A 26,374-nucleotide genomic window follows, 5' to 3' on the forward strand; every position below is an offset into this window, starting at 1 on the left:
AAACACACAGCTACTGCTTACACACAAGGGAATCCCTCCACACTTCACTGACAAGGAAACCACAAGAAGAGCACATGACAAGCACAAAGTGGCAAGAAGCAGCCCTGAGGTGGTGAGTCAGGGTGAGGCAAGAGATACAGATTCAAGATAGTGAAATTATGAATGTGGTGGGCAAGTTGTGGGCAGTGACAGGAAAAGGGGCAAGATGCCAGTCAAGGACTGACATGGGAACAGAGTATCATAACAAGGTGATGAGGGGCAGAGGATGAAGCAGACCAACCAGGGTAGGGCATGGGGGAGAGAGAGCAGAAAAAAGAAAGCCAACAAAGGAAGCAGAAGGAAGTAGGTTAACTGGGTTAAGTGGAGGTACAATAACAAGGGTAAGTAACCCAACAAGATAGAGTAAAACAAAAGAAACCACCAAGTGGAGGAAGAGGAATGGGATGGAGAAAGAAGGAGGCTAGAACTATGGGCAAAGACAGAACAGGGACCTCAGGTGGAGGAGGAGCAAGAAGGAAATCAAAGGGCAGAGAGGTAGGAAGCAGAGATCCAGAGCGGAGGAGAAAGAACCACAGAGCTGGGGGTCAAAGAACGGACTACCAAGGGCAAAGGAGGAAGAGAACTCTGGGACAAGCAAGTGAAAGGAACAAGGGGAGGACAAGGAGGGAGGAAGGAAGGAGAGAGGTGTAGGGTGGCGTTGAATACCACAGACAGGAGATGCACGAATTGGAGGAAGGTGCAGGAGGGGGAGAAGGTATAGGCAGGCAGAAATTACCGGGGAGTAAAGGACAGTGAAGGGGAAAGGCATAGGATGGGGAAGGGGGAGGTATAACGAGGGGGAAAAGGCACAAAAGGGGAATAGTGAAATGGTGAAAGGGAGAAGGCACAAAGTGGGAGGATAGGGCAGGCAATGGTAGGGAGAAACGATTATGGAAGGGGAGAGCCACAGAACATGAAGCCAAACAAGGAGAGAGAATAGTCACCGTGAAGGAGGGTAGAGTCATAGAGGTGGGGTAGCTGAGAATCACAGAGAGTGGGGTTGAAGGAGGGGGGAGAATGAAGCAGTCGGGGATAAGGAAGTGTCACAAAGTAATCAGGGCAGTGTCAGTTCAGGGGGAGGGGGGGGGGGAAGAGTCAAGGGAAGGGGCGTCATCAGGAAGGGAGGATTTGAGGGTGAAGGGGAGGAGAGGGAAATCCACTTTCAACTTCAACATTTAACTATAGTGTTAGCGTTATCACTGCCACATGAAACATACAATAGGAGTTCATGCTCACAAACCTGTGCTGGGGGTACACAGTCAGAAGCTGGTGTTATCAGGGCATTGTTAGTCAGGCCACTACCGTGGAGGACTATGGAGGCATCTCCAGAAAACTCTTCATCATTGGGAGCAGGCAGATCACCTTCCATGTATGCCTGCTACAGAAGACACCACAGGGATTACATAATAAAACACTGGGCAGCAGGTAACAACAAGCAGAACAAGACCGGAGACAGTGGGCAACAACATGCAGAAAAAGGCTCTTGTAGCAGAATGACACAGTTAAGTAGGCAACAGGAAAGATAGGCCACTAGAGAGGCAGCATGCCTCATAACATTCAGAATGAGGCACGGCACTGTGCAACAGACTACAACATGGCGGCAGACATGGTAACACGTTACAAGACAGAGCGGACAAAACACAAGGGCAAGACCTGGTTTAATGAGACAAGGCAGTGCAACAACATTTATGAAGCATGGGAAAACGGATAGCACAATGAACACCTGAGACAGAGCGAAGAGATACACAATGGGAAAAGAATAGTCTTTGAAACAAGGCAACCAAAAAAGCAACAAGACAAATAAACAATGCAAAAAGGCACAGAGAAACAGAACAACAAAAAACAGGGCCCACTAGGACACATGAACAGCAGAAGCACATCAAAAAACTTTACAACAAAGATGCATCATAAGATGTACACAATAAAGTGTGTGTTGTTTCCATGCAGTCCTGGACAAGAGCAGAATCCAAGGACAATGTAGGGCTTGTGTTTTCGGCAGCTCTAGAATGGTGTCCTGGCTGACTATTGAATATTCAAGGCATTCATCAAGGAGATCACACCAAGAATCTCAGAGGTCTTGGATCATAATCGGTTTGTATTATTTAAGAGAAAATAGCAAAGTGCGTGCAACTCCCCCCTATCCCCCCCCCAAAACCAACAGCATCTCCAATAACCAAGACACAGGAAAGGCAGTGGTCAGCCCTTGAAGTACACGGTCTCAGTAGATCCGGGAAACAGACGACCCTTTCACAGCTGACTCGCGGTTGAGAAGGGCCAAAAGACCTACAGCTCCACAGCCGGACACCTCGCACAGGCAACACAAACACACACTCATTTTACACAGTGCTGTAATAGAAGACGCAGGGCTAACTCCTGTACGGCGCACTCTGTGGGCAAACACATCGAAGACAACCGTTACACCAAACAGCTCAGAAGGCACATACATGGAGAAAATGCACCGTAGAAAAACTGTATTAATATATTATTATAATAGTGCATCAACGGTCTGTTTGATTTGCACTAATGATATCTGGGCACACTTTTCTTCTTTTGGGGGGGGGGGGTCTCGGCTTAAACTCTTCCGAAAATACTATTCTGTCCAAGCACAAAGCCCTCACCACTTTTTTTCAGCACACGCCAAGCATCCTTCTGCCTACACATGTGCTTATATCGCCCTGAAATCCCCAGCAACCTTCCCTCAACAGCCTATCTTCTTTTTTCTATAGCACTTCTAGCTCTCTTCTCTTCGGGACACCAACAGTCTTTCTATCCACTTGTCACCTTGCCATTTAAAGGCTTACTCTCTAGAGAGGGAAGCAGGCCCAGGCCCGTCAGCCGTGCGCCCTAAGCACTGCAGCGTTGCATATAGAGGAGAAGTTTCCCGATTAATGCACACAAGCGTGGATCACTTCGTCACAGGGCACCAAACACCTCCACTTAACTGCTCGTACTGCATATGAAAGGACCGGAAACGTCCAATCATTCTTATTCCAAAGGCATTCAACATCTGTAACTTAACCAGTGGAATAGGACGGGACTCTATATGGGTGGTCATCGACTGGCTCCGATGTTCAGACACACCGATAAATGTGACAACGGTCCTTTCTCACAGTCAGAAGGCATCTTTCATTATTAATCCACAGCTTAGTAAGGGAGGGTGCGGCAGCGATGCCCCTCTAGCCCATCTCCTTTTCGTGGCGTCCATCTAAGCTCTGGGGGTTTGTTTGCACAGTAAGAGGAGATTCCTGGATACCAACTAGGCCCCTCCACTGCGAACGTCCGATTACATGCTGAAAATCTCTTCATTATTTCCACCTCGCCTGACTCTCACATTCTGATCACGCAGAACTTAAAAGCACTGGTACAAGATTCTTAACTTCAAACCTGAAGTCATGGTTTGAATATTTGCTATACGAACCAGGAACACATTCAAGACATAACAAGCATTGGCATAGCCATTAGGTCTCGCTTTTGGGACCTTATAGTATTTAGTTATGCAGCACAATATCCTTGGTGGAACAACATCAACTGTTGCAAGACTAAACACTTATAAGGTCCCAAAGGCGAGACCTATTGGCTATGCCAATGCTTGTTTGAGGAAGTTCTTTCAAACAAATAATGCTAGTCCTTGTCTGTGCTTGCAACGTTGGATGTTATGTTATGTTATACAGGTTTTTTGTATAGCGTGCGGCTACTCGAAAGAGTGTCCCGACGCTTTGAATTGCATACTAATCTCAAAACACAACAGGAAAAATGAACAAAAACAGAAAAAGAGGAAACCGGATAGGACCTGAAACTAAGAAGTGAAAAGCCAAGTTTTAAGCCCCTTCCTAAAGGCCAACAGGTTAGGGGAGCTGCGCAGGGACACAGGCAATTTGTTCCACAGCTGAGGCGCTAATAATTTAAAGGAGCGGCCACCGATGCGAGCTCTCTTCACGCGGGGCACCGCAGCAAGAAACAAGGCTTCAGACCTAAGCGATCTGGCAGGACGGTAAAAGGACAGCCTTTTCTGAAGATATTTTGCTCCAGATGTGTGCAAGGCTTTGTGTGCCAGGGTGAGAGTTTTAAAAACTATCCGCTTCCGGACAGGAAGCCAGTGCAGAGCCTCCAAAAGGCCCGAGGCTCTGGCACGGCGAGATAGTCCAAAAATAGCACGTGCTGCCGAATTCTGAACAACCTGTAATCGTTGAAGCAGGTATTCTGGCAGGCCGAGATAGAGGACGTTGGAATAGTCTATTCTCGAGCCTATCATCGCCTGCACCGTGATCTTCCTGTGTTCCTCCGATAACAAGGGAAGGAACTTGCGAAGCATCCGGAGTAAGCCAAAGCAGGTGCCTGTGAGACCGATTACCTGCGAGCGTAGTGTGAGGCCATTGTCGATCTTAATCCCAAGGTTTTTAGCTACCTGGGACGAACTTGCTGGTGGAGACATATTCTCCGGCCACCACACTTTCCAATCCGGGTCCGAGCTGCACCCAAAAAAGAGGACCTCGGATTTATCCGAGTTGCACTTGAGGCTGTTATGATGGAACCACTGAAACACAGCCTCAAGGCAACCCTGGATCCTACCTCCATCGAAGTCCGCACCCCTCTCACAGGTGAAGTGGAGCTGGGTGTCATCGGCGTAAGAAACGATCTGGGCCCCGAAAGACTCCGCCAGGGCCGCCAGAGGGGTCATGAAGATATTAAATAGAGTTGGGCTCAGGACAGAGCCCTGAGGAACTCCTACACCCAATGGCGACATCTCGGCGGAGCAAGCAGAAGCCCAGACCGATTGTCGACGGCCTGCCAGGAAAGATCGAAACCACTGGAGCACCGTCCCTCGAAGACCAATCTCTGAGAGTCTAGCGAGCAGACCCTCATGAGGGACGGTGTCAAAGGCCGCCGACAGGTCTAACATCACCAACATCGCTCTCCCACCCGAATCCAGCACCTCCTTTATCGCCTCCGAGACTTCCAGGAGGGCTGTTTCGGTGCTAAGATTGGCGCGGAAACCCGACTGTGTAGGGTGCAGTAGGTCGTGGGCCTCCACGTAATCGGTAAGCACCTTCTGCACGTGCTTTTCAATGACCTTCGCCAAAGCCGGCAGGAGCGAGATAGGTCTATAATTCGCTAACACCTCCACATCCAGACCAGGCTTTTTAAGCAGGGGAATAATCATTGCCTGCTTCCAGGACTGGGGAACCACACCATGTGCAAGAGAACAGTTCAACAGGGGGTTCACGAGTGGATTAATGACAGCTGCCATTTTAGCCAGAAATTTTGCGGGGCAGGCATCCCGAGGGGAACCTGACTTTAGTCCCACCATCAGGTCAAATGAAGCTGTCAGCGAGAGAGGAGGGAAAGCTGCCAAGGCCACACCGGCGTTCGGACGGGTAACAGCGGCATTCTCCGCCCGACCTGGTACCTCAGGATCCAACACAAGGAAGGAGTCCTGGATCCGCTGGATCTTAGAGGTGAAAAAGTCCGCAATCGCCCTGACCCAAGGCGCAGGAGGGGGGGTCTGGGCAGGCGCTGCGCGAGAGGCTGTAAACTCCCGCACTATGGCGAAAAGCTCCTTACAGGAGTTGGAAGCGGCTTCAATTTTTCTAGCAAAATAAGCCTTCTTCTCCGCGAGGATGTTCCGATGGTACGCTTTCGCCAGAGACCTGTAGGTGAGTTTCGCCGTCGCGTCGTATTTCACGCGCCATGCTCTTTCCGCTACCTTGCATTGCCGACGAGAGGCCGCCAATGCTTCCGTAAACCAAGGGGCAGAAGCACCTTTTTTGGGTTTGCGGAGGGGTCTCAGAGGAGCAAGATCATTGAGCCTCTCTGAGAGCCAGACCTGCAAACGCTCCACATCCTCCTCTAAGTTCCCGGTTAAGGCACAGGGGTGATCGGCGCAGGACTGTGCCAACAGTTCCGGAGTAATCCGGTGAAGTGGCCTGAATCCCACGGCAGTCTGCCGGGGGACACCGGCAGGCTTCCCAGCATCTGAGAGATAAAATCTCACCAGCCTGTGGTCAGACCAAAGCACCTGGATATCATCTTGGTCTTGCCTGTTTCTATGTTAGTGCATTCACCTGGCTCCGTTCTCTTCCAGCAGAATCGCCATGGAGATGTCCTCGCATTGGATCCGATGGAGCAATGGTCAAGGACTGTGGAAGTGGCTCAGGATTCCAAGAGTTTGGCAGGTAAGTTTCAGAGAGAAGAAAGGATAGTCCTTACCCCTGCTGTTTGAGGAAGCCAAACGCAGACTGTGGGAGGCGTGTTGTTTATATATACAATGCCTCAAAATAGCTGCCAGTCACATGATCCGCTTGAAATCTCAATGAAAGATTGATAAAGGAGAAACTGCAACGTAAGGGCAATGCATCGCTAAACGCTGATGTAAAAAAAGATTCAAGAAAAGTCAGACATCTGCTGTTGCAGTACTGAAGAGACAGGTTCTCTTAAAGAGAGCCTTCAGCATTCCAGTCTAATGCAAAGTATGGAAATACAGTTGCAATACAAATGTTTATTCCACTTTCAGTTCCTGTAGGCGTGGGAAAGCAGCTCTCTTCCTTTCTGTGTAAGCAAGGTATTTCTTTAAAAATATTATTCTTTACATATAATTCTTGTAATGCACATTTCCTGCATCTGCTTTACTTTGTAACTGGGAAAGAGCTGCCTCCCCATTGGCCGTGCCCTCGTGTTTTTTATGAATTGCATATAAATGCTGTGTGTAGTTCCCTCATGCTCGGTATTCTAAGGTCAAACAGACGAGAGAGCAGTACATTGGGCTTGCAAATAAATGCTCCTAGCTGCCTTATTTTGCCGACAGGTGCTTAATTGTACACACTTCTAATTGCGAAGCTCATCGAGTATGGAAGATGCTGGTCGTGTCTGTTTGCATTTCAATGTATTGCTTGTGATGTGCTCTCCCATCCAAGCAGCGCTACACGATACTCCAGTGCGCTTATACACATTTTAAAGCAAATATCCCCCAAGTCTTCATTTATGAATTCCCAAGTATTTAATGCATGCATTAAAATCTGAAAGCGCAGGCTAAAAAAAATAAAAACAAAAAAAAACTTGACACTAACTGAAACAAGCGGGAGGGAGAGGGAGGCAGCTATAGCCTACAGAGCTTCTGAGTAGTACTCCTCGCTCTAGCAGTCTCTGCAACTTCTGCACATGCATAGGTGCCACGCCCTTCCCCGGCCACAGGAGAACCGGAGCTGGTACCGCACACGCATATGGCTATTGTGGATCTGATCCACTGCAATTAAAGCCCTTTGCCCGGCTGCAAAGGGGGGAGAGAGCATATTTGAAAGAGAAAGCGCAGCATCCATTTCAGGAGTGCAGTGGCATAAAACAAGTGATTTAATAGTATAAAGCAGGGCGGCCCGCAATGAAGTAGCATAACGCGTTCAGAAATGCTGCGCTGTGCAGAAGTAAAGAAAGACGTGGTTGCTTAAAGAAAAAGCTACTAAAGTGGATACCGTTGGAGAAATGCAGGTCGTGCCTGCAACAGCAAAAACTCATTGACAACAAGCATTGCCCGCGCGGCCGTGAAAGTGACGCGGCCGCGAATGTGAAAGTGGGACAGTGATCGCGAGGAAAGCCAAATGGCGGCTGTGCGTGTTTACGCGCGCGTAACAGCAAGCCTTAGGCCACAAGCAAAAGCTTGTGGTCGCATTTCTAAAGCCCCCACTCACTAAATCTCTCGCCAGACCAGCGCAGGCGCCGGCTCAGGAGAGACCTAAAAACACATGTGCTGTCTTTGGAGGCGATTATCCCAGATAAAACAGAGCATCTTTCAAGCTAAACTATTTTAAGTCAGTATTACCAAAATTATTATTTTTCTTCAATGCTTACAAGTTTATGTTGCTAATATTTTTGTAATACAATAGAAAAACAAATAATGTCACATATCTGGGCAAACGATGTGCCTCAAATATTTGAAAAATAAAAAACGCGCGACAGATTAAAGCAAGCAGGTCTGCTGTGCCCTGACTTTCAACACGATCACTGGCCGGCTGGACTACACTCCATACAAATGTAAATGCCTCAGATCGATGTCCCTTCCCCAAACTTGAATTCATGAGAGCCTTGATTTCCCTGTTACACCAGAGCTCTATTTAAACTAAATTCAATTACCAAAGTCCTTCATGTAAATGTATGACACTTCAAGACATATCTCGTATATGGCAATGAGGCCAAAGATACCTCTGTTAGCCTACATATGGCAGCAGCCTGCTATATGGGGAAATATGGACTGTCCCACTTTCAGCATACAATCCGAGGACAACCTCCAGAATAATATATGATCCTTAGCGGCTCAAGGACTACAAGAAGCTTCGAGAGAATGCTGCAGTAAAATTCAATTTCTTCTTTACATGTAAATACCAGCTATTTTAGAGAAATGTGACCTTGCAGTGGCCCTGCAAAGTACCAAACATTTTTGTTCATATATACTATATATCATTTGGAATATAAAAAAACTTGCATTATCCCAATTGTCAATTACTGTTTAAAGTATTCCTAGTTGACCAAGAGAGAATAGCACGGATGTCGATCATGTGCATGTTTTCGTGCTGACTTTTCATTTCAGGCCCAGATCAAGAGACACTTGGAAAATAGGTAGAAATCCACCTTTACAATTACAAGCTCAGCAATGTTCTTTAGATTAGAGGGGAGCCAGAGGGTGCACTGTAAGATGGCTGCAGTGGGACCTCTTGAGCCGGAGGTACAATTACGTAAAATATATCAGCATCAAGGGCGCATCGACACCTGAAAACCTGTGAAATATGTGCCGGACACAATAAGCAACGACATGGCACCATCACAGAGGAACGGCTAGTGTAGGGCAGAGGTGCAGCCGGAGGAAGCAAGTGGCCTGGTGAGGCTTTTGCTTTTCCCGGTCTGCCTGAACGGCGATGACTGCAAACTGGAGGTTTGGGCAGTGAGAAAGAAGTTTGGCATATTGAATGACACAACCACTTGAACAGCTGTACCCCTACTACCATTGCATCCCACAGCCTACTCTACCTGGTAAGTGGGAGTGGGGGGGGGGGGGTCTCAGACACTCCAGACAATACACAAACAATGTCCAATCCTAATAATACCGTCAGGTTCCTGACATGGACTGTGCAGGGGGTCAATAATCCGGGAAAAGCCCGGCTTATCTTATTCTACCTCACTCAACACAAGATAGGTGTGGCTCCAATTCAAGAGTCTCATCTGGCAGAGACATTGTCCTCACAGCTGAGGAGCTAGTACAAACAACAGAGACTGAGGTGTAAGAGTCACACTGCCCAGACCTCACAGCTGAGGAGCTAGTACAAACAACAGAGACTGAGGTGTAAGAGTCACACTGCCCAGACCTCACAGCTGAGGAGCTAGTACAAACTACAGAGACTGAGGTGTAAGAGTCACACTGCCCAGATCTCACAGCGGAGGAGCTAGCACAAACAACAGAGACTGAGGTGTAAGAGTCACACAGCCCAGACCTCACAGCTGAGGAGCTAGTACAAACAACAGAGACTGAGGTGTAAGAGTCACACTGCCCAGACCTCACAGCTGAGGAGCTAGTACAAACTACAGAGACTGAGGTGCAAGAGTCACACTGCCCAGACCTCACAGCTGAGGAGCTAGTACAAACCGAAAGTGAGGGGAAGTAGGAAACCTGGTGTTTGTTGCATAAATCCCCCACTTCCTGCCTAGTGTTTGATGCAACTTTAAGTCCCTAGTAAGTGGTACCCCTGGTAACTAGGGCATAGATCCTAAAGAGGGTCCCCAAGAGCTGCAGCATATCGTGTGCCACTCCAAGGAACCCAGCATCAAACTAATGCAGCCTGTCACTGCAATTTGCATGCCAAGGTGTTCTAAAAAGTGAAAGCACGCCCTGACACACTCGTGTGACATGTTCCCTAAAACACTGCATGTAATATTTAAAAGTCACCTCCACAGCAGGCCTCACAGCCCAAAGGCAGGGTGCATTATTTTACATGTGAGGACATCCCTGCACCAGGAGATAAGCCCCTGCACTGGCCTCTTCCATTACTGACAGTACTAGTAAACAGGGAAGCCATCTTAAGCTATGTACTGGGCACTGGTCAAAAAGAGTTCCCCATAAACATAATGGCTTCAATGAAAAATATGGTGGTATCAAACACCTTGTATTAATACACCCACAGATTCCAGTGATGAATTTATTAATACATGCACTAAGAGGGTACCTTAGAGGTACCTCCTAAAACCGACCATCCCTCTAGTGTGCTAGCTGACTGGTCCAGTCCACTCTGCCACCACAACAGAGTTTCTGACACCCCCCTCCCCCCTCCCCAGTGCCCCTACAGGTCAAATTCGTCCATCCTCCCTCCCTCCCTCCCTCCCACCAAGTGTGGGGACGCCTGGAACAATCAGATCAGCACAATATTAATTCCTGGGTAACTGGATCCCTTGCAGCAGCCAAGGCTTGTTGTGCCCAGACCAAACACCAACGCCAAGGAAGACTGACCTGCACGTTGAGGGACTTCAGGGACAGTGAGACCCACATCAAGAGTGGCCAAGCTGTCCCTTTTGTCCCTGTGCAACAGAAACAAAGACCAAGAGCGAGTCACCGACCTCTGCACCCGTTCTACAGAGACCAAGTACAAGGGATGCGACAGTGCCCACGGAGTCCCCAGACCAACAAGAGCTTAGCCTATCCTTGGGTTTGACCAGACTGGACTTCCAGTCGCCACCTGCAGCCTCTTTCTGCAGGCCCCCTCCAAAAGCGAGAGGCTCCAGCACCGAATCAGATGCCAAAATACACCACTGCACCGAGTCCCACAGCCCGAGGAGAAGTGGACCAACAGTGTCCCCGAGTGCCTGAGGATGTGAAGGGTCGAGCCCCACTGTGGGTTCCCCCAGACTGGCTCCCCTGTCCCAGCTTGCAGCTTCTTTGTGACCGGACTGTTGCCTCACTGAAGTGAACGCGACACCCAACACAATGACACACCTCTGCACCCGGACGCCCCAGAGCCTTCCAAGGTGATCTGTTAGTGTGGCCTTGGACCTTGCCCCATACGCACCTGAAGTCCAGAAGAAGTCCCATAAATCACTGACAAGTGTCCGAATGCAGATCATTTTCCCGCCATAGGTTTACCACACCCAAAATTGCACTGTCAGTTATTTTTATGAATTGGTGTCAGATTTCTTTGTGTCTCACACTTACTGCCTTTGTGAGTGTAATAAATGCTTAGCACTACCCTCTGATTTGCCTAACTGCTCGCCCACACTACCACAAAAGAGAGCTTTGGGGTGTTATTTGTGCCTCTATTTCCTTTGGGGTTCGCCTGGACTCCACACAGTGTACCTCATTTTGGAGCACTAAATAGAAAGCCAGCTTACTACAAGGGTCAAGTGTCACACTGCCCAGATCTAACAGCTGAGGAGCCAATAAAAACAACAGAGTGACAGGAATAGGTCACACAACTCTGACCTCTCATCAGAGGGGCAAGTACAAATAACAGAGGCAGGAGTACACTGCCCTGACCTCATAGCTGAGGCCCCAGTACAGAGAGTGAGAGGCAGGGGACACAAGCTGCCAAGACCTTACAGATGAGCAGCCAGTACAAACAACAGAGAGTGAAAGGCAAGGGTCACACTGTCCAGACCTCACAGCTGAGCCAGTACAGAGAATAAAAGAGGCAGGGGTCACACTGCCCTGACCTCACATTTGAGGTAGTACATACAGAGAGTGAGAGGGGGGGGGTCACACTGTCCAGACCTCACAGCTGAGGAGCAAGTACAAACAGAGAGTGAGAGTCCAGGGTCACTCCCTCACAACTGAGGAGTCACTAAAAATAGCAGTGTGAGAGGTAAGTCACACTGCCTACACCTCACAGCTAAGGAGCCAGTAGAAACAGAGAGGGAGAGGCAAGGGTCACACAGCTTAGACCTCACAGCGGAGGAGCCAGTAGAAACAGAGAGTGAGAGGCAAGGGTCACACTGCCCAGACCTCATAGGTGAGGAGCCAGTGGAAACAACAGAGAGGGAGAGTGTAGTAATCTTCCTTGTGTATATTGATTATTGTACTATCTGCATGTGTTTCTCCATGGTCACTGTGATGTCAGTGCCATGGTGATGGAATGTTATACTTTGAATGTCCAGGTTGCAGTTGTTTCCTGGAGGCTGTGGAGACAGACGGACATTAAATCTATCTACTACTTGCAACTGTCTGCAGCGTGATTACTACAAAATTGGCGACGAGTTTAGTCATCTGTCTCCACCCACGCGTACTAGGGTTTACCTAGTGAAGTTAGCAGTCTCTAACTTCGTGTTCTCTGAAATTATCTTGATCCACGTGAAGATTATGAGAAGTACTCTACTTTTCTTTTGAACACAAAAGAGGTCCGTGGCAGTGTGACGACGCTGTGTCGTATGACAATGTTTGGCCAGTATTTCTAAATCGAATGGACTTTTTGTGACTCTACACAAACGCGGTGCTGTGGAAGAAAGAGGTGGCAGTGTTACCTTCTTTTATGTATCCTGATGAATCGTCTTTCATCTCTGGCAACGTTCATCTAGAGGCTCCCAGCAATCCTGTGTAAGTCCTGTTCCGTTTTCTTTGGTTCCTGGGAGTGGATTTTATCTGGCTCATCGACGTTGTTTCATCGCTGTCCTGGGAGGAGTGATGACGCATTGGAACGTACGCTAGGAGTCAGCGGAGGGTGACGTGCTGGAACGTAGGTGTTCGAACCTACGTTAGGAGTCAGCGCAAGGTGGCGACCTGGAACGCAGGCCAAGATTCAGTAGTGCCCGACGAACTAGGAAGGGGAGCTCTTCGTACGGCGCATGTGCGAGGAAGCGACGGAAGCTCTTCGTAAAGTATCAAGCGTTACTGACTGAAGGAGACCTGCTGTTTCCTTGGGGTGTTGATTCTTCGCCGAGTGTCAAGTTCTACTGATTGAAAGGGACCTCGTGTATCCTTCGTTGTGTCGAGCTTCGACTGTCACCACATGAGGAAGTGCAATCGTTGTTCGTTGAGTTAAGTACAGGTTAACATACTGTATCTTCACTGTGTCAAGCTGCTAGTGCCATCATCTATGAGGAACTCGTTTTTCTAGTAAGACTGCAACTGAAATCTGCCGAGACAAGTTGGAAGTGTCTAATCTCCAAAATCGTTATTCATATTATTTGCTTATTTTGCCTGTTTTTTGGTGCAGAATCGGACCATTTTTAACATTTTTCTTTTGAAAATACTGCAAAAAAAAAGGGGGGAGTGAATGTTTTCGATCGCCATATATAGCCTGTTCTAGCCATTTAGTCTATTGTTTTTAGAATTTCAATTTCACTACAGTATATCTCTGTGTTTTGAATAAGGTAATATGCAAAATGTACAAGCCCCTCCTCCTTTCTTACAGCTTCCAGGAGATCCACCTGTTAAGTGGAAAATTTGGCATAGAGCTTTTGAAAAGTATCTTGGGGCAATTGGGGGTTCGAGATTCAGTGCTGAGAGGAAGAGATTTATTCTAGAACACAATTTAGGATTTGAAGGTCAAGCTGTACTTGAGCATTTACCCCCGATACCTACAGTAGCAGGTGATGAGGTTTTGAATGAATCCGATCAAGCATTAAAGATGTTAGAAATACAGTTTGACGTAGAAAGCAGTTTAGTTGTATCCAGACATAAGTTTTTTACTAGGGTACAAGGAAGTGGAGAGAGTATAGTTTCTTATGTGGCAGCATTACGCATTTTAGCGTCTGAATGTGAATTTGAACATTTTTGCTCACAGCTTATACGTGATCAAATTGTAGTTCATTGTCGTGAGAAAAAAGTACAACAGAAACTACTCACACTAAAGAACCCTTCCCTAGAAGAGACAATTAGTATTGTGAAGAGTATAGAATTGTCTGAGAAATCGTCTAATGAACTTAAACCTGAGAAAAGTACAGTCAGTGTAGTAAAAGAAGGTAATGAAGACAAAGGATCAAAAGATTCGAAAGAGAGTACTGATAAGAGCAAAGTCAGTTATGATCAGAAAGCCGTTAGATTTCCTCAGAACAAATTAGTTTCAAGCAAACTAGGAAAAAAAAACAATTATGCGAGGAACGCGTGTAGTAAGTGTGGTTTCCCTTCGCACTTTCCTGATTCACGGGTCTGTCCAGCCAAGAATGCTATGTGTCGCAAATGTGGGAAACCAGGTCATTTTGCAAAGATGTGTATCTCTCGCGCGAGTGTAAATGCAGTGTATGCAGAAGGCACGAGACAGGATGATTGTGAGGAGGTTATCAGTTCCTTAACAGATTTTGTGGTGGTTGTGAAGGATGATTTGGAAGACTGTGTTGACCCTGTGGTTGACATTTTGGCTGATGGTAAGTGCCTAAAATTGTTGGTCGATTCAGGGGCAAGAATGACTATGATAACTGAAGAACTTTGAGGAAGTTTGGGGAGATAAACCTCTGAATCCACCAGATAGAAGCCCCGCTTCGTATGAGGGTAGACGCATTGACTTGAAAGGTTTTTTTGATGCTTCGTTGGTTTTTGAGGACAAATGCATTCAAGGGAAGGTTTATGTAGCAAAAAAAGGGCTGAACATTTTGGGGTGGTACCATCAGGGGTTGTTCATAATGACGCTCAGACCTGGGACTCTGGAGCAAGTTTCTATTGTGCATGATGAGCCTAAAGATCCGGGATTGGGTCCTTGGTTGGGTATGTTCCCAAAAGTTTTCAGTGATAAATTAGGATGCATCACAGCGTTCAGGCATGCAATCAAAGTGAAAGATGGTGCTTTTCCGGTGAAGCATAGGTTACGCAATGTCCCGTTCAGCATTAGAGATGATTTGTCTCTCGAGCTCAAAAGAATGTGCCAGAATGGAGTTATTGAACCTATTGAGTCATCTTTGTGGTTGAGTCCATTGGTGGTAGCCAGGAAGAAAAATGGCAGTCTTGGGGTCTGCATTGACTTGCGCAGTCTCAATAGAGAGATTTGGGTGGATTCCCATCCTTTACCACGCATAGATGATATTATCTCTAAGTTTGCCGGAGCCAAGTGGTTTTCAAAGATAGACTTAGCGTCAGCCTATCACCAAATTGAACTGGATCAGAACTCCAAACATCTAACTGCTTTTGTGTCGCCAGTTGGGACTTTTCAGTTCCGAAGAATGCCTTTTGGGTTGGCTTCGGCGGCAGCCGTTTTTCAACGGGTTATGGAGAAAGTGTTGGAGGGAGTCCCAAACACAGTAGTGTTTCAGGATGATATTTTGGTGGCTGGCAAAGACAAGATTGAACATGATGAGAATGTTTGTAGGGTTTTAAAACGGTTAGAAACCAAAGGAATAGTAGCGAATAAGCTCAAATGTACGTTTGGAGTGCAATCAGTAGAATATTTGGGTCATTGTATTTCTGGTGAGGGTATAGTACCTAGAGAGGGTTTGATTGACGCAATTTCTAATGCACCGTGTCCTGGTTCTAGAGATCAAGTATCCTCGTTTTTGGGGATGTGTGAGTTTTATGCCAAGTTTATTCCTAATTTTGCAGGGAAGACGGCCAACATGAGAGAACTTTTGAAGAGGAGGACTGTTTTTTGTTGGAGTGCTGAGTGTCAATCTGAGTTCGAACGAGTAAAAAAGGAATTAGCTACTTGTCAAATTCTTACCCCTTTTGATCCGCTTTTGCAATGTACGATTTCGGTGGATGCTAGTCTGGATGGCTTGGGTGGCATGATTTCTCAGGTCAAAGAAGGGAAAGAGTTTACTGTGGGATTTGCATCCAGGGCTTTAAGACCAAGTGAAAAGAATTATTCAGTCATTGAGCGTGAATTGTTGGCGTGTTGCTGGGCGGTCGAACGTTTTAAGTGTTTCATTTGGGGGAAAACGTTTAGACTACTGACGGACCATAAACCATTGATTCCTATATTAGAGGGGAAAGTGGTGAAAGATCACACGCCTAGGATTGCTAGGTTGAGTGCGAAATTGTTGCAGTATAACTTTCGGGTTGCACATATTTCAGGTGGTAAGAACACAAGGGCTGACTATTTGTCGAGATCACCTTTACCTCTGAAAGATGATGATTGTGACGTAGATGTATTGGATGAGTGTATTATCGCAGCTGTTGATGCTTGTTGTATTGGTACTTTTTCTGAAAGCGATTGGTTTCAGGGGATGGAGTCTGACAGTCTTCTCAAGAGAGTAAAAGAACTTATAGTGTCGGGTTGGCCTAAGGAAAAACACCTAGATTCTGATCATCATCCTTTTGCAAAAGTTGCTGATGAACTGTCGCTGGAAGAAGGTGGTATGATCATGCGGGGAGACAAGTTTGTGTCCCCAGTGTCTGTCAGGAAACGTATAGTTGAGTATGGCCATGAAGGACATTTGGGTCAGACATACACCAAAAGAAGGATCAGGGCAGTTTATTGGTGGCCTTCCATGGACCAACAAATAAACGATGTTGTAGAAACGTGTCTGACGTGTTGTACTAGTGACAAAGTGATAAAAGTAGTGTCACCGCCGGTAAAACATATTGACAGGCCTGAGGGTCCTTGGCTAAGACTGGCTATAGATTTTGTTGGTCCTTTCACCATTTTGCCAAATAAATATAAGTTTGCCCTGGTGGTAGCTGATAATTTCAGCAAATGGTGGGACGTGCATTTTATGACGGATCCTAATTCCAGAGAAGTTATTAAATTTCTTCAGGCTCTTTTTGGTAGAGAAGGATTTCCTAAGGAAATAATTTCTGACAATGGAGTACAATTCACATCAAAGGAGATGTCAGATTTTTTGTTTCAGTCAGGTATTATCCATCGACGTGTGGCTTTATATCATCCTCAAGCCAATGGGTTCATTGAACGCAATAACAGAATGTTGGTGGAATGCATTCAATGGGCTGTTTCGGGGAAGGTGGATATCATGGAGGCAGTACAGAGCATGTTGTGGGCTCATCGTACAACTCCCAACCCTTCAACTGGATCTAGTCCTTTCTCTTTATTACGAGGGAGGGAGGCTTCTTTTTATATGTGTCCGGCTTGGATGAAAAAATGGGAAGTGTTGTCCAAGAATTGTGGAAGTGGGGGTAACAAGGGAGGTGTATGTGGCTCTGTTTTTGAATCTGGTGTACGTGGTAATGTTGTTGAATCTGGAAGGGATCCTGAAGTCTGCTCTGATGCTAACAAGGGAAGTGTACGTGGTTCTGCAATTGAATCTGGAAGAGATCTTGAAGCTTGTCTTAATCCTAGGATTAAAATAGGTGATTGGGTTAGAATCAAATCCCCTTTGCATACTCCCAAAGGTCTATCCAAGTTTGGTTCACCAGTTAAAGTGGATGCAGTGTCACGTTTTGCCATTAGAGTGAATGGGAAAAATTGGTTGAATCTTTCTAGAGTTTATAAGGTTCCAATGAAAGTGGTAACACGGTTGGGTTTAGGATCAGATGATTTGAGTCAAGCATTACCACAAGTGGGGGAGGAGTCGTTGGTTATGAAATATGTTCCTCCACGAAGAAGCATTAGGAGCAGTGTTCCACCCAAACGTTTAGATCTTTAGTGTTATTTAGGTGAAAAATGAGTTGGGGATGTGATTCATTTTTGTTTGTTTTTACTATGGGAATGTGTGGGTTATGTTTTCTTATGGATTTTGTTTTTGTGTTTTAGTTATTTTTTTCCTCATGTTTCATGTTTCCTTTTTGTTTTATGATTTCTCGAGAGAAGGGAGATGTTGTAGTAATCTTCCTTGTGTATATTGATTATTGTACTATCTGCATGTGTTTCTCCATGGTCACTGTGATGTCAGTGCCATGGTGATGGAATGTTATACTTTGAATGTCCAGGTTGCAGTTGTTTCCTGGAGGCTGTGGAGACAGACGGACATTAAATCTATCTACTACTTCCAACTGTCTGCAGCGTGATTACTACAAAAAGGCAAGGGTCACACTGCCCTGACCTCACAGCTGAGGGGAAAGTACAAACAGAGTGTGAGAGTCCAGGGTCACTCCCTAACAACTGAGGAGTCACTAAAAAGGGTCACACTGCCCAGACCTCATAGGTGAGGAGCCAGTACAAACAGAGTGAGAGACAGGGGTCACACTGCCCAGACCTCACAGCTGAGGAGCCAGTAGAAACAGAGAGGGAGAGGCAAGAGTCACACTGCCCAGATCTCATAGATGAGGAGTCACTAAAAAATAACAGTGTGAGAGGCAAGAGTCACACTGCCTACACCTCACAGCTGAAGGGGCCAGTACAAACAGAGAGGCAAGGGTCAAACTGCCCAGACCTCACAGCTGAGGAGCCAGTAGAAACAACAGAGTGAGAGGCAAGGGTCACACTGCCCAGACCTCACAGAAGAGGAGCCAGTAGAAACAGTGAGAGGCCGGGGTCACACTGCACAGACCACACAGCTGAGGAGCCACTACAAATAATGTTCCTACGGAACCAATACAATGTACAAACTGTGTCAATAGTTTAATTGCTCTGAACAAATCCCTGTGGGTGGAAGGTACAGGATGCAGCCTGACCTATGTCTCTTCTGTGCAAGTATACATTGGAAGTACAAGCATAGGGGGGGGGGGGGGAGGAGGACCGTAGCAGCAAATACAAGATGGAAGATAGTAGTCAGGCAGAATTAGAAGCTCAAGCAGATCTGCATGGCCCCACAGTGAGACACGGCATACAAACAACGCACCCCAGTGATAGCTCTCACTTGTAACAAATTCACAACTTAACGCAGTCTGCACCCGCAGCTTTGTGTGAATAAGTGAATCCCTTTGGTTTGAAATACTACTGCTCCGGGTTAAACTTTTCGAAAGCAACTAGTTTGAAAGATTGTATCTGCATGGAAAGCCACTTATTTTGAATCATCTAATTAGAGGCTTCATGTGGTCCAAGGTGGGCCACACTCTAATACTGCTTTGCTGCCTATTTAAACCGACACCTCCGCCAAACACTAAGCTTCCTCAAGCCCTGTGGCCCTGACCGCGCACTTCTTCCTTCCTCTGCACCTCAGCATGCATCCGTCCTTTACTCCTCCTGCCCCACCAGCTGCTCATCCCACAATTTTACTTTATTTTGAGAGGGTGCTGCTGGCCCATTATTTTTACATCTTGTTGTCTTCCACACCGCTTCCCACCCCTATCTTCAACTAACTATTGTATCTCATAACTACATACTTTGTCACTTTTCCATTTTTATATTTTCACCCTCAATTTAAAGACATTTCTCAATAATTGTTTTCACATGTTTTGTAATTCAAAGCATTTGGTACAAATGAGTTGTACCTATAGCCAAATGATTCAAGGCGTCATTCTGCACCCTGTCTTCCACACATACAAGATTAACATATAACGGAGCTAAGTGTCTGCCTTGAACTTCCACTGTGAGGGGCAGCTAGTGGCCATGTATAACAAGCATTGGCATAGCCAATAGGTCTTGCTTTTAGGACCTTATGTGTTTATTTAGAAGTGATGGCTATGTTGTAGAGTATTGTGGCTGATGTGTTTTATGCAGAAAAGTAGTAATAAAAAGTGTTATATGTCGTACTTAGTGGTATTATGTGTAGTGTATTGATGTTGCATTGAGTATAGTGTAATTATGTGGTACTGAGTGTTATGTGCAGTGTATGTAAATTGTATTGAGTGTAGTTTTACATTTGTGGTGTGTTATTATGTGGCACTGAGTGATATTATGTGGATTGTATTAATGTTGTATTGAGTCGAGTGTAATTATGTGGTATGTAATTATGTGTTATTGAGAGGTATTATGTGGGGTGTATGTTGCATTTAGTAGAGTGTAATTATGTGGTATGTAATTATGTGGCAGTGAGTGGTATTATTTGGAGTGTATGTTGTATTGAGTGTAGTATAATTATGGAGCATATAATTATGAGGAGCAATTTTATGTTGCGTTGAGGAGAGTAATTATGTGGAGTGTAAATATGTGGCACTGTTTTGTTTTATGTGTAGTGTATTTATGTTGCTTTGAGTAGAGTAATTATGTCGCATATAATTTTGTGCTAGTAAGTGGTATTATGTGGAGTGTATGTTGCATTTAGTAGATTAATTATGTGGTTTAATTATGTAGTTGCGAGTGTTGTGTAGTGTATTTATATTGCATTGAGTAAAGTGTAATTATGTTGTGTGTTAATATGTGGTATTGAGTGATATTATGTGGATTGTATTGATGCTGTATTGAGTAGAGTGTAATTATGTGTTATGTAATTGTGTGGCAGTGAGTGGCATTATGTGGGATGTGTGTTGGATTTAGTATAATTATGTGGTATTGAATGCTTTTTTGTGTTGTATAGAGGATATTGTAATTATGTGGATTTTAATTATGTGGCATTGATTTGTATTATGTGGAGTGTATTTATGTTGTATTGAGTAGAGTGTAAGTATGTGGCATGTAATTATGTGTAGTTAGTGGTATTATGTGGAGTGTATATTGCATTTAGTAGTATTTTATTATGTGGTTTTGAGTGGTGTTATGTGGAATGTTTTTATATTGTATTGCGTAAAGTGTAACTATGTGGCGTGTTATGATGTGATAGTGATCGATATTATGTGGTTTGTATTTATGTTTTAGTGAGTAGAGTGTAATTATGTGGCATGTAAATATGTGGTATTGAGTAGTTAACTAGTGCTCAAGCACCGGTTTTAATGATTAAATGCTGGTGCTGAGCACCGGGAACCACCGGCTCCAATTAAGCGCTGGGATTACATGATATTTGTCAATGACATTGGTACTTATTTAATTTTTAGGTCTTGCTGAGCCAGCGCATGCGCTGCGAGAAATTTAGTAAACGGGCTTTTAAAAGTGCTACCAGAGGCTCTTCCTGGCCTCAAGCTTGCGTTCACGCGCGCAGCCGCCATGTGGGTTTCTGTCAAGGCTCATTAAGCCTTGCGTGCCTCTCTTCAAGCTTCAATTCCCTCACTCTCCCCCACCACAGATCGCGTCACTCTGCTGGCCTCCACTCCCCCCCGCCTCTCTATACTGAGCGCGAGGCGCGTGTGGCCAATGCTTGTTGGCTTGGCACTCACACCATTACCGTTCTCGTAGACCTGACTGATATTATTCCGTTTTTCAATGTACTCCAGTAACTATTTGCCATAGTCTGCCAGTGTACCTTGTGAAATTCTTTTGAACCATTACATGTTTATATTGGTGTCCGGAAATGTCCCTTCACCCTCTCCGTTTCTTCTAGACTGGTGCTGTTGCTTTGAAAGACGCCATGCAAACCACGTGATAGCTGATTTCCACAGAGTTTATTTCTGGTATAGTCGTAGAAGTGCTCTAGACATTTGTTCTACTGGTTTTGCTGCGGGTGTGGAAGTTTACTTGAGCCAGCTGCACTTGGAGTGCTAGGGTCGTTCGCTTTTTAGCGTCTGTAGTCCCCTCCTGCGGGACGTGGGGAGCAGAGCAGACACAAGTCTGCCCTTGCTTTCTATTCTCATATCACCCGGAACCGACTGTTTTATTTATTTTAAATTTGCCTCACCCATTTCGTTGTCTCCTGGAGAGGTTTGTATTTATCTATTTTGTTTCTATTTTAATACAGTTTCTAATGACTTTGTAAGAAAGCTCCTGCCAGGCTCTGCAAGAATGTGTATGTGTTAGGCATTTGCTGTTAACAATCTCTGGGCCTGTCCCGGCTGTTTATGCAAGTCTTCAGAGTTGAGTTTAGCTATTTAACAGAATTCCACATAAAAGTCATATAAGCAAACGATTTGTCATCCCCAGGTAATGTACTTGCATAAGGACTCCCTTTGTGTAAGACAAAATACTGGAAAAGAATAAAGGACTCCTTAACCTGTTTAGTGTTCACTCAAATAGGTAAACCAAAGGGAGGCTGTTTATTATAATAATTGAAGACTTTAGATGGAATTACTCTCATTGATGGAAAGAACAGTTGTTTCTTTCTTGGGGTGATTGCTCCCGGTCTGCTACTTATGCATCACACGGAGTGCAGGTTCCTGGCATGTGTGCTCGGGCATGGGGCACAGTGTTTATCTCCTCTCTCCATGTTTGCTGATAATCCATCTTCAGCGGTATAATTCTCGTTCTTTTAAGATTCACTGAGGGGCACCTAAGCTTTCACGTGTGCTGTATCCTCACAGGTTAACGAAAGTCTTAGGACAGGACTGTGCAGACCTCTGGGGTAGTGCCGGTACCCCCCAGATTAAGTGAGGTGCATCGTCTTGACGTCCATCAGTTGCTGTTGAGCTCTGACCACAAACCTACATTTTACAGCATAATGTTTCTGTAATTTTACAAAAATTGCTGTAGATTTTGAAAGGGCATCATGCAGAGATCTTATAGCACAACAAAATGTTAAAGATGTAGTATTGCGGTGGGAATATAGTCTAGAGGATAAAATGTAAACGGTGCCAGGAGACCCACTAATCTTGATTGCATAACTACTCCAATCTTGTACCTATACTGACGGTGGCAGGCAGGAGCCTGACTGCACCAAAGTGCCATGTGCTCAATGGCGCATATCAGTCTGATTTTACAGCACTCTGGTGCAGTGTGCCAGTACCACCACACTAGGGAAATGATGGTTTAAAATGTATAATAACTAACGCTCTTTAATGGTCTTCAATGCTGGACTCCTCTTCGGCGGCGGCCTGGCATTCTGGCACCATCAGATGGGACAGGACATGGGCTGTGTAGATTGGTAACTCTCGGTTTATCAAAGGGCTTAAAATATCTAATTTTATTCAAAATGCTGTATATGCTTTGCAGAGCAGCTCGTACGCCAATGTGATTAGCCAGACACTGCCAATTTTTATTTGCATTTTATAGATTTATTCGTAAGAAAAATCATGTTCCTTAGTTGAAGCAATCTACACTCTGTAGATTATCTGAGCCACCCAGGGTATTAAACCGCACTCGTTTTTAATGTAGCACTCTTTGTAAAGTTCTTCCAGTTTCGTGGTTGTGCTAGTGAGAGCTATAGTTCACTACAAGCAATCTCAATGGTAAGGTTTTTATCGGAATCAAACAAATTAAAGGCTGACGCTACCCTACCAGGATACCAAATCCTTGGATGAAAATAGATTTCTGCAGCAGATGGACGAATGATCTGCCCTTCCTTCCCCGTAATATTGGAAAGTGATTTTCCTGATCTTGTACATAAATGGACTTTGGAACCTCCTTGCTACCCCGCCTGAGTCCTTCACACCTGCCAGCAAAGCTGTGCCCACCTGGTGCAAAGAGGGTAAAGAGACTCCGAGGTCTGTGAAGTCTAATGGTGTGATTACATCCGCCGTATCAATCACAATTGAAGTTTGAGCTGGGGCTTGAGGTCACTGGAAGGACACCATGGCAGTATTGCTTTGTTTAGTAGACATTTTAAATAAACAGACTTCAATGGTGGCTGGCACTGAGGGGCAAAGCAAGGGCATCCGGGGTTTGTGAAAGTGCGCCAAAGGGATTCCGACACCTTGTCCCTCCAGGTGTGCTACTGCACATACTCAACATTCGGATCGATATTTGCAACAGATATATATATTAAAGGAATATGCTACTTACCAGTATGCATCTGTTCTTGGCAGGTAGAGCTGCAGATCTATACACTGTGCATAGATCGCCATCTGGTGTTGGGTCCGGATGTTTGCAGTTTGTTTTTCCTCTTGGAAAGTCTTTGGGAGTCACGAGGTCGGTGACTCCTCCTCTGGTTAGTATTGCGCATGGGCTTCGGCTCCATCCTCAGATTGTTTTTCGCCAGCAGGGAAAGATGGAGCGTAGTAGTAACAGTAACGAAACCCATGTGTATTGTATCTAAATAAGATAAGACTGGAACAGATACAGGTAGCCGGGGAGGCGGGTGGGTGTGTATAGATCTGCAGCTCTACGTGCCAAGAACAGATTCATACTGGTAAGTAGCATATTCCGTCCGAGGCATATGAGCTGCAGATTATACACTGTGCATAGATTATATAGCAGTACCCAACCCTAGCGGCGACCACCGGTATCCGTTGCAGTTGTCTGAAACAGTGTTTTTAGTACAGCTTGGCCCACACTAGCTTGTTGCTTGGTTTGCACATCTACACAATAATGTTTTGAGAAGGTGTGTGGTGTTGACCATGTCGCTGCTTTGCAGATGTCATCTAGTGGTATGTTCCCTAGGAAAGCCATAGAAGCCCCCATCTTCCTTGTAGAGTGGGCTTTAAGGGGAACCGATAGCGTTCGTTTTGCTTTATGGTAGCAAATCTGTATGCATTTTACAATCCACCTAGCTATCCCTGATTTAGAAATAGGGTTGCCTTTGTGTGGTGGGGAGAAGGAAACAAATAGCTGTTTGGTTTTCCTGAAAGGTTGTGTTCTCTGGATGTAGTAAAGTAAAGCCCTTTTAACATCCAGTGTGTGTAAGGCTCTTTCCGCAATTGTTTGGGGTTGCGAGAAAAAGACTGGTAATTCTATCGACTGGTTTAGATGGAATGGAGAAATGACTTTGGGTAGAAACTTGGGATTGGTGCGCAGTACAACCTTGTTGTGATGCATCTGAAGAAAAGGTTCCTGTATAGTGAGTGCTTGTATTTCACTAACTCTTCCGAGGGAAGTGATGGCCACTAGAAAAGCTGTTTTCCATGTGAGGAATTGCAGCTCGCACTTATGTAATGGTTCGAAAGGGGGTCCCATTAACCGTGTGAGGACTATATTCATGATCCAAACAGGTGAGGGTGGCACTCTGGGTGGAATTACTCTTTTGAGGCCTTCCATAAAGGCTTTGATGGTAGGCACTTTGAAAAGTGAGAGGTGCTGCCTGTTTTGTAAATAGGCAGCAATTGCAGCAAGGTGTAACCGAATGGAGGTATATGCTAGGTTACACCTTTTTAAATGGAGTAAATAACATATAATGTGTTGTATGGATACATTTAAGGGATTTATTGTGTTGTTGTGGCAGTAAACAACAAATCTTTTCCACTTTGCTGCATAGCACGCCCTAGTAGAAGGGCGTCTAGCTTCCCTGATAATGTTCATGCAATCAGGGGGAAGATTAAGGTATCCAAATTCTAGGACCTCAGGAGCAAGATCGCAAGGTTGAGTTGAGCTGGGTCCAGGTGCCTGATCTCTCCATGGGTCTGGGTTAGGAGGCATGGTGAGAGGGGTAGCTTTTGGTGTGGTACTACTGAGAGTTCCAGCAGTGTGGTGTACCACAGTTGTCTGGCCCATGTTGGAGCTACTAGGATCAGAATGCTGCTGTAGCTTTCGCACCACTAATGGAATTAGTGGGAGAGGTGGAAAAGCATATGCAAATTTGTTTGACCAGTTCATCCATATCACATTGCCTTTGAACAATGGGTGTGCGGCGAAGCTTGGGCATTTTTTGTTTTCGTGGGTGGCGAATAGGTCTATGTGTGGATGCCCCCACTTCTGAAAGAACGGGTGAAGAACCTGTGGGTGAAGTTCCCACTCGTGGATCTGCTGTGTCCGTCTGCTCAGCAGATCTGCCACGGTGTTTTGTACTCCTGGGACGTGTTGGGCTAGGAGAAAAATCGTTTGTGGAATTGCCCATCTCTATATGCTCTGTGCTAACAGAGAGCTGTGGAGAGTGTGTGCCCCCCTGTTTTTGAATGTAGTACATGGCAGTCATGTTGTCTGTGCGAATGAGGACTGCCTTGCCTGAAATCTGCGCCTGGAAGGATTTTAGGGCGAGGAAAATCGCCAGTAACTCCAGATGGTTGATGTGGAGTAACTTCTGTTGCGGTGTCCATGTGCCCTGTGCTGTGAGATGTAACAGATGAGCTCCCCAGCCGGAGAGCGATGCATCTGCCGTTAGGATTATTTGTGGGACCGGGTCCAGGAACGGTCGACCTCTGAAAAGGTTTGTGGTGTTCCACCACTGCAGAGAGCGATGGGTGCGACAGTCTACCACCACCAGATCTGTCAGTTGCCCCTGGGCCTGGTTCCACTGGCGCGCCAAACACTCTTGGAGTGGGCGCATTTGGAGTCTTGCATGTGGCACTATAAAGATGCAGGAGGCCATCATCCCTATGAGCTGCATAAACACTCTTGCTGGGAGAGAGTGTTGGGATAGGAATTTTTGACGCAGCGCCTGTATTTTTGCAATCCTGGCAGGGTTGGGATAGGCTATGGCCTTTGAGGTGTCTATGGTGGCACCGAGATATTGTTTTGTGTGTGATGGTACCAGGTGGGATTTTTGATGGTTCACCGTGAAGTAGTTGGACTGTAGCGGCGGTATGTCGCACACACTGTTGGTAGGACGTGGCTTTTATCAGCCAATCGTCCAGATAGGGGAAGACGTGAATGTGCTGTCTTCGGAGGTGTGCAGACACTACTGCCAGGCACTTGGTGAGCACCCTTGGTGCTGTTACCCCGAACGGGAGCACCTTGAACTGGTAGTGTTGTCCGTCTACCACAAACCTGAGGTACTT

The 26,374-nt window shown here is 45.8% G+C and overlaps 1 protein-coding gene across 10 annotated transcripts in view; it reads right to left on the reverse strand.

Annotated features, from left to right (window-relative positions):
• The window catches only part of GOLGA2 (golgin A2), a 410,097-nt gene that overhangs the window by 321,700 nt on the left and 62,023 nt on the right, over positions 1-26,374 (reverse strand). For 4 of the 10 annotated variants that reach the window (XM_085614116.1, XM_085614113.1, XM_085614112.1 and 1 more), the window contains one exon: positions 1,280-1,417. The exons of 3 other annotated variants lie outside the window; for them this stretch is intronic. In XM_085614116.1, the coding sequence (XP_085470242.1) occupies positions 1,280-1,417 (138 nt within the window). The remainder of the gene's footprint in view (positions 1-1,279; positions 1,418-26,374) is intronic. 3 more of the 10 variants (XM_085614117.1, XM_085614115.1, XM_085614111.1) reach the window with 1 other exon arrangement.

This window comes from Triturus cristatus, chromosome 1_2, assembly GCF_964204655.1.
Source record: "Triturus cristatus chromosome 1_2, aTriCri1.1, whole genome shotgun sequence".
Lineage (NCBI taxonomy): Eukaryota > Metazoa > Chordata > Amphibia > Caudata > Salamandridae > Triturus > Triturus cristatus.